Here is a 9,227-nt window from a genome sequence, read left to right as displayed (position 1 = left end):
GACTCGGGAAGCGAACCCAGGTCTCCTAACTGCGAGGCAGCAGCGCTACCACTGCGCCACCCTGACTATTTTTTAATATGGTTAATTACTCGCTGTAATGTAAAATAGCTAGTTCTATTATGCAAATGTAACAGTTCCCATGAAAATAAAAATCTGTTTAAATAGTGCATACATGACCCATACGCAATCTACAGAGCTGTGAAGTGGCTGTGCCGGGAGTTGGTGGGCGAAGAGAGCAGGGGGCAGAGCCCCCAAGTATTTACATTTATTTGCTTGGCAGACGCTTTTCTCCAAAGCGACTTACAAAAAAGGTCAACGTTATCGAGTAACATTAGGCCTGGGCTATCTATCTATCTATCTATCTATCTATCTATCTATCTATCTATCTATCTATCTATCTATCTATCTATCTATCTATCTATCTATCATATAGTGCCTTTCCTATCTATCTATCTATCTATCTATCTATCTATCTATCTATCTATCTATCTATCTATCTATCTATCTATCTATCTATCATATAGTGCCTTTCCTATCTATCTATCTATCTATCTATCTATCTATCTATCTATCTATCTATCTATCTATCTATCTATCTATCTATCTATCTATCTATACGTGTGTTTTATCACAGTTCGTCAATGTCATCACTTTTACAATTTTCTTCGGGCTCATCATTATCCTTTACAATTTATTCCCTCGTGCCCCCTAAACGCCGTGTGACCGCCTGCTCGATGAACTGATTTCACTGCCTCTGATTTCTGCCGACTTCTTTCTTGCCCGCGGTGCTACATAGACTGGCAGTGCTGGGCAGTTCCACAGATCGCACGTTGCGTTATATGCTTAGGCGCGTCCGACACCACGTGGCTCATCTGTTAACTTCTAAAAAAAATCGTCAAAAAAAACAGGAAGCCACGAATTTTAAAGAGTGCAATTTGTGAGCCTCGGGGGTGGGGCGCTGCACGGGGCTCGGAGGAATGCGTGCGGTGCGCTGCGCTGCCGTGCAGAATAGAAAGTCTCTGGAGAAGCGCGCGGACTCCTCTGCTCGTCTCTTGTGAGATTTCGCATTTTAGAATTTGCAACGCAACGGTCTAAATCTTTCGGTCCGTGCAGTAGTACTTACTAGAATTCACAGGTGGAGCACCACTTGGACTTGTTGACAAAGCGGTGCACCGGAGTTTGTTCGGCGATATTCTTTAATTTTTGATTTTTTCAAATGTCCAAGCAAAGGAATGCAAGAAGAAAATGAACAACTGCTGACCTTTGTGTTCTCTTCTCTGATTTATAAAAATCGTTGGCATCCTTTATTATATCTAACGTTTTATTCGTGTCCTGTGTCCGTTTCTTGACAGGAGAGCACGTTCGGTCGCAATTTTTATTAAGACATTAAATAGAACGGACGCCAATTATCTGCTATTAGAAATACGTACAATAAGGAGTGCAGGAAACCAACAGCGGAAATACGGACAGACTGGCACCGTATAAAAGTGTCGCAGACATCTTCTTGCACTCCACTTTGTCCCACTTCTGCACACCTTAAAAAGAAAGTATTCATTTTTAATTCTCTTGATCAATAACATGCAATGGTAGAAGGGCATCCGTAGCGGTGGTCGCCTCCTTTTAATTGTCCTCCTTAAAAAGTTCCTTTTAAACTTAAAAGTGTTTTTTCTTTTTTTTTTTTTAATCCACTGGGCACTTGTCACAACTGTCTGGTGATTTGCGGTTTTGAAGTCTCCTCATCTTTGTGGATCGGACGTGGTGACTTTTTCATTTTTCATTTCATTTTGCATCTTTTCTCCATTTGGAAGATTTCACTTTTTTTTTGAAAAACATTATCAAGGTAAGAAGTATAAGAAATGTACTTTTGTTTCATTTAAGAATAGAAAGCCACAGCCGGTGTGGTGTAGTGGATGAGGCTTTGGACGTCAAAGCTTAATGTTGTGGGTTCAAATCCTGACACAGTGTGACCACAACTGCTTTGACTGGAAAAGCAGAAGAAATGTAATCAGTTGTAGCTTACATGTTGCAAGTCACCTTGGATAACAGCATCAGCCAATGTAAATGTTATTTAAGGTTGAATATAGACAGGCAGTTTGGTGTAGTAGGTAAGACTTGAAACCCTGACGTCGCGGGTTCAAATCCCACCACTGACACCAATGTGTGACCGTGAGCAAGTCACTTCATCTGCCTGTCCTCCGATTGGAAAAACAGAAGAAATGAAAGCAGTTGTATCTCAGATACTGTAAGTCACCTTGGATAAAAGTGCCAGTCGAAATAAGTAATTGTAATGTAAATTTTATTGAAGGCTAAGTATAGGCAGACAGTGTGGCATAGTGGATAAGGATTTGGACTTTGAATGCTGAGGTTTTGGGTTCAAATCCTGACACGAGCAGTCATGATCACACTAAGTGGAAAAGCAGAAGAAATGTAACCAATTGTATCTCAAATGTTGGAAGTTAGTTGCCTTGGATGAAAGCATCAGCAAAAATAAGTAATTATAATGTAAATGGCTGATTATTATATGCAGGCAGTGCGGTGTAGTGGAGAAGACTGTAAACCCTAAGGATGTGAGTTCAAATCCCACTGCTGACACCATTGTGTGATCGTGAACAAGTCACTTCACCTGCCTGCGCTCCAATTGGAAAAACAGAAAAAAATGTCTCCAATTGTATCTCAAATATTGTAAATCACCTTGGATAACTTAGTCAAAATAAGTAATTGTAATGTTATTTAAGGTTAAATGTAGGTAGGCAGTGTGGTGTAGTGCCGGGGTTCTCAACGTCGGTCCTGGGGACCCCCTGTGGCTGCAGGTTTTTGTTCCAATCAGCTTCTCTTTTTAATTGGAATCTTGGGCTAATTAAATGAACTGTTATGCTGGTATTGCCCAGATTCTGTGTTTTGGGAACAATATAGAAATTAGAAAACTAGCTTTGGTAAAAAAAATATATTCCTTGCATTTGTAGTCTGAATCACAATCTGATTATATGGGTGGTTACCTACCAGGTAACGCTTGTGGTTGGTCAGCAAGTTGGCTAACATCCGCCACGGTGCTCTCTTTCAGTTGCGAGCAGCAGATCATAGAATGGTTGAAACAGTTTTACTGTCAAATAATGCAAAGAGTATGCGACACGTGTTTTGCCCTAATTCTGAGCTCATCAGGCGTACACACTCACTGCACCCCCCTCTCGGGGAACCAAACCTCAACCTCAGCGCTAGAGGCAAAGCCTTTAACGTTGCGTCACGGCGTGTGGTTTGTTCATTTGACAGCATGTAGGTTGGGATAATTACATTCATGGCATTCGTAGTCTGAATCACAATCTGATTGTATGGGTGGTTACCTACCAGGTAACGCTAGTGGTTGGTCAGCAAGTCGGCTAACATCCGCCACGGTGCCCTCTTTCAGTTGTGAGAAGCAGATCATAGAATGGTTGAAATAGTTTACTGTCAAATAATGCAAAGAGTGGCGGCACGGTGGCGCAGTGGGTAGAGCTGCTGCCTCGCAGTTGGGAGACCTGGGGACCTGGGTTCACTTCCCGGGTCCTCCCTGCGTGGAGTTTGCATGTTCTCCCCGTGTCTGCGTGGGTTTCCTCCGGGCGCTCCGGTTTCCTCCCACAGTCCAAAGACATGCAGGTTAGGTGGATTGGCGATTCTAAATTGGCCCTAGTGTGTGCTTGGTGTGTGAGTGTGTTTGTATGTGTCCTGCGGTGGGTTGGCACCCTGCCCGGGATTGGTTCCTGTGTTGGCTGGGATTGGCTCCAGCAGACCCCCGTGACCCTGTGTTCGGATTCAGCGGGTTGGAAAATGGATGGATAATGCAAAGAGTACGCGACACGTGTTTCGCCCTAATTCTGGGCTCATCATATATATATCCATCCATCCATACATCCATTTTCCAACCCGCTGAATCCGAACACAGGGTCACGGGGGTCTGCTGGAGCCAATCCCAGCCAACACAGGGCACAAGGCAGGAACCAATCCTGAGCAGGGTGCCAGCCCACCGCAGGACATATATACATATATATATATACATATTAAAATATACTAAGAAGTTATATATGGTAATAATGTATTTGTTTCCTTTTTAACAATATTTTCATCTTAATGTTCTTTCTATTTTTCCGGGTGTTCTAATTTTTTAATTAATCCACTATTTTCTAATTAGTGGGCCTGGCGCTAAAGTAATTGCTGCCTTTGATTATTCCGTGTTGTTTGCCTGGGTGTCTGCTCTGCTCATTGTCATTATTAATAAGACACACTGAAGGGGGAAAACTGCACAGAGAAAGGGCAAAATAGAATGAAATCATCAAAAGAGAATTAAGCATTTAAATCTCTAGCAAAAGCAGAAATATTTCTAAATGTCTTATAAATGTAAAAATCACGCTGCTCTGCTTTGTTAATGTAATATACGAGAAGAGAAAAAAAAACAGCTAATTAGTTGAGCTCAGTGTTATGAGGTGTCACTGATTAGGAATCTGGTTGAAGCAAAAACCTGCAGCCACAGTGGAAACCCCAGGAGCGACTTTGAGAACCCCTGGTGTAGTGGATAAGGCTTTGGACTTTGAACTCTGAGGTTGTCAGTTGAAATCCCACTGCTGACACCACTGTGAGCAAGTCACTTCACCTGCCTGTGCTGTAATTGGGAAAAAAACAGAACAAATGAAAGCAATTGTATCTCAAATGCTGTAAGTCGCCTTCGATAAAGGCATCAGCTAAAACAAGTCAGGAAAATGTTATTTAATGGGGGTGGGGTGTAGGCAGACGGTTTTGACTTCAAACCCTGAGGCCGCGGGTTCAAATCCCACTGCTGACACCACTGTGTGACCCTCAGCAGGTCACTTCACCTGGCTGTAATCTAATTGAAAAAACAAAGGAGACAAAACCGATTGTAAGCTGCCCTGCAGAAGTACAGTATATGTACACGTTTAATATTGTGCCTGTTTTCCCCTTAGGGTCCCAAGAATGGCTTCGGAGTCCTGCAAGTCATCAAACACCACATTTCAAACGTCATTCCTGCCTCCGGTTTATGGAGTGGAGTTCTTTTTGGCCACGGCAGGCAACAGTTTGGCAATCTGGCTCCTGTTAACCCGCGAGAGGCGTAACTGGCACACGGGTGTGGTGTTCTCCTTCAATTTAGCGGTCAGCGACTTGCTCTACGTCCTGTCCTTGCCGCTGCTGGTGGTCTACTACACCCTGAACAAAAACTGGATTTTCAGCGAGCCTGTCTGTAAAATCGAGCGTTTTCTCTTCACGTGCAACTTGTACGCCAGCATCTTTTTCATCACCAGCATCAGCCTGAATCGCTACGTTGGGATTGTGCACCCGTTGTTTGCTCACTCTGAAGTGCGCCCCCGGCACGCCAAACTGTGCAGCGTGCTGGTGTGGATTGTGGTCATAGGGATATCGGCTCCCACCATTGTGTTCTCTGAGACGAATACGCCAAAGAGCAACTGCACCGAGTGTTTGGGCTCGGCCTCGGATGCCAACCTGAAGACGTATTTAACTTACAGCCTGTTTTTAGTGTTTTTTGGGTGCCTCCTGCCCTTCCTGCTGACCTTTGGATCCTATGTCTGTATTTTATGCGTAGTCTGGAAGAACAACAACATCTCGAAAACGGAGAAGAGGAAAGTGGGCCTCATGATCCTGACAGTGATTCTGCTCTACACCATCTCATTCATTCCCTATCACCTCCTCCGGAACATCAACCTCTACCACCGAATCAACAACACTGGGCACACCTGGGTCTTCCAGGCCTATCAAGTGACCAAGGGGCTTGTGACCCTGAATATGTGCATCCACCCTCTTCTGTACGCCTCGGTCTTTGACAGCATGCGCCACATCTGCAGCTGCGTGAAGGAGGTGCTGAGCACTGACAGCAGGCCAGGCGGGCAATCGTAAGGAATGCACGAGTTCAAAGCCCAGCCTGGGCAGCGCCCATTGGGTCTGACTTTCAGTTTTGTATCATTTTAAGTTTGTGTGCCAGGTGATTAGTGACTATCTGCTAGAACACTGCTTTCCACTCTCGATCTTGTGGTTGCAGGTTTTTGTTCCAACCAGTGACAACACCTCATAACATTGATCTCATTTAATTAACTTAATTAATTTCTCTTATTCTATATTCAGACAAGCACTGCAACATGATTTTTACATTTATAAGACATTTAGAAATATTTCTGGTTTTGCTAGAGATTTAAATGCTTAACTCTCTTTTGATGATTTCGTTCTATTTTGCCCTTTCTCTGTGCAGTTTTCCCCCTTCGTTGTGTCTTATTAATGTCAATTTAAAACAAGCAGAGCAGACACGCTGGCAAACAACACGGAATCATGAAAGGCTGCAACTACGTTAGTGTCAGACCCACAAGTCAGTAAATGCATTGTTCCCATATTCATGGACTGAGCCATCGATATGACGGATCTCGTCATAGTTTTGTGGGAGTGCAGGCCAATTCGGGATTTGCAGGTTTTGCTGCAGATGTCACACGTAAAAACGCCACTGGCTAGCTGTCTTGCTGCTTCTTTCCTTTGCATCCTCCTAGCTCTGCATCTCAAAGTGCTGGACACCTTCATGACAGATTCGTCGCCAGGTGGACCGGTTCAGAGCGAGTTGATAAAATTGTATCGTAACACCACACGTCTTCAGGTTGGCTTCCACCTCCAGCTTCTGTGACCTGTGAGTAACCCGAAATACGTGTTTCGCTGAGTGCAGCAATATCCAATTCCAATTCAATTTTATTTGTCATTCAGCAGAACATCCAAGATGTGCTGCAGAACGAAAATACGATGCACAAGACATTAATAAAAACACACAGTTAAAATCAATTACATTCAATTAAAAGTGCAGAAAGATTCTGATTAAATATGCACACAAATTATGATTAGAGGTGCATAAAATTTCTAATTAAAAGTGCATAAAAGTCTAAATTAGTATATACACACATGCAGAAAGTATCGACATTGTATCGAGATAGCTCTCTGGCAATTATTGCTGTCCTTCGCTCATGACTATCTGTGCTGTCGAGAAAGGTACGGACATTGTTGGCCGCTCTTGGCGATTATTCTTACTCTTGCTCAGGTTTCAACCGCAAACTGGATATCCAGCTGGTCGCAGTCTACCAGTAGGAGCAGATGGAACTAGCATTTGTTTGAGGAATCTTTTCTATCCTCGCCTTCTTCTCGAGGAGAGCAGTGCTATCCCTAAATAGGGCTGCTCTGCCACTCAAGCAGGACACGGACATTGCAGTAGTTCCAGGTCTGCAACGAGCGGCCATCACACTTGAGCTGCCTATGTGCAGGTTTGTGGCTAGACACTCCCAGTGGTATCCTCCACCTGTGCCCGTCGCCACTCTCCCATCGCCGCAGGACTTGGAAAAGACGCACCATGCCACCAATAATATACATTCACTTGTAGTGGATTATAGTGAGAGATGCTTGTGCAACAAATCCCACTCTCTCTTGGCACACGAACCAATGTCCACAGGCACGAAGATCGCGACGTGGGGTCTAATAAGTGTGCCCGCAGCAGGCTGACCAAAACTGCAGTCGAGCTGACGTGCCAAATCGCCCTTCTGACCGTGTATACTGTCAAAGCTGCCTACATTTACTTCACTGTTGCCTATGTTAGCCGCTATTTTCAGGGTCCTCTTTGAGCCTGTCCACCTCACGTAACGCCTTAAGTGGTACTTCAGCTGAGGCCTACTCCACTGATGGCGTAGCCTCAAAGAGCTTACCCTACTTGACGTTACACTCCCACACCACTGTGAGGTACAGGTCGGGTTTTTGTGGAGGATTCCCATATTACTGCTTGGTAAATTTTAATATATATATATATATATTTTTTTTTTAACCAAACATGGGGTTAGGGTTAGGGTTAGGGTTTTCTAATTTCTATATTGTTTCCAAAACACAAAACTTGGGGAAATAACACTTCACTTAATTAGCCCAGGAGTCCAATTAAAAACAGAAGCTGATTGGAGCAAATACCTGGAGTCACAGGGGGTCCGAGTTTGGGAAGCACTGTGCTAGAATATCGTTAGAAGGATTTACACATTTAGAATGGAGTATTTGGTTTTATAAAAATGTTCTTTGTTGTAAAACACTCAGGTTCAGTTTCTTACATGAGATGCAATGCTGTGGAATGTTTTAAATTTATGAAGATTTTCACTGAAGGAATGTGCCGGCACGTTGGCACAGCACACCAGGGTGCAGTTCTGTTGGAGGTGGGAGTCCCATCTGCATGTTCTCCTACAAATCAGCGTAACGTTTTCTGTCCTCAAGCGTTACATTCATCACTTTGGGGCCAAAAACTGAACTATTTGGAACATTAAGATGGTTAAAATGTCAACAAAATATCTCCGACTTCGAGCTGCAGCCAACAGAATTGGGGTGGTCTGGCAAGGATGACCAACCTCATCCATGTGTTTGCTTGGCGCTCCGCTTTTAATCCCACATCCCTAAGACTTCCCACTAAAGTGGCCTGCTGTGAACAAGGGGGCCATGAGACGGACTGGCGCCTTATCCTCGGTGGGCCAGTCTGTAGTTTCTTCAGGCTCCGCAGGTGGACTAAGCTGACTTGGAAGGTGATTGGATGGATGCACAAGATGAAGTATTAGTATTAGTATTGACTACTATTCAGTTTTGTTTACATATAAAAAGATAGTTCAAATCCTTAGAATTGTTTTTGAGGATTAATGAGATAACTGACTTTGAGATGTAGTGACTTCGATTGCTTACATTAATAGCTTTTTAGTTCTCGTTGTTAGGTATTTTGTGTTATGTTCAGCAACAGAATTTCCCACAATGACGCTTCACTGCCATTGTACTGTACAATCGTGTGTTTGACAAAGTGAATTTAAATCTTATGGTACAATAAATATGTGAAGCAATCCAGAGCTCTGTGTGTGTAAGCATTTATGTGGTGGACTTTATGTCGGATTTCAAGGAACGGCGCTATACACAATTGAGCTTAATGGCCTGCTTGTTTTTATTAGTTCACTAAGCGCAGAATTCAAAACGAACAGTCACTCCATTCCATTGTTTAGTGTCACGTCAGAAAGGCGCTATACTGAACACAGACGGATTGATTAACTGAATGGCTTTATATCTTGCAGATTGAACGTCAGACTTCGGGGAAGAGTGAATCTCAATTGACGGCGGTAAGCACTGCGGCTTCATAACGCAGCATCTGAGTATTTGGGGAGTCCCTGTCTGTGCGTTCTTCTCATATCCACGTG

General features: G+C 43.6%; 1 protein-coding gene across 1 annotated transcript; it reads left to right on the top strand.

The window, feature by feature from the left end:
- Nucleotides 1–977: 977 nt before the first annotated feature.
- p2ry11 (purinergic receptor P2Y11) lies at nt 978–8,883 on the top strand. The gene is made up of 2 exons (XM_028823898.2): nt 978–1,840; nt 4,950–8,883. The coding sequence occupies exon 2, from the start codon at nt 4,960–4,962 to the stop codon at nt 5,893–5,895; it is 936 nt and encodes a 311-aa protein (XP_028679731.1). The 5' UTR covers nt 978–1,840; nt 4,950–4,959; the 3' UTR covers nt 5,896–8,883.
- The last annotated feature ends 344 nt before the right edge of the window (nt 8,884–9,227 follow it).

This window comes from Erpetoichthys calabaricus, chromosome 17 (genome assembly GCF_900747795.2).
Source record: "Erpetoichthys calabaricus chromosome 17, fErpCal1.3, whole genome shotgun sequence".
Taxonomy (NCBI): domain Eukaryota; kingdom Metazoa; phylum Chordata; class Cladistia; order Polypteriformes; family Polypteridae; genus Erpetoichthys; species Erpetoichthys calabaricus.
The sequence above is the reverse complement of the archived record's forward strand: the minus strand, read 5'-3'. Positions and strand labels throughout refer to the sequence as shown.

Bases quoted from the DNA above. Each gene is read 5' to 3' on its own strand.
- p2ry11 (XM_028823898.2), top strand. From the start codon at position 4,960: ATGGCTTCGGAGTCCTGCAAGTCATCAAACACCACATTTCAAACGTCA.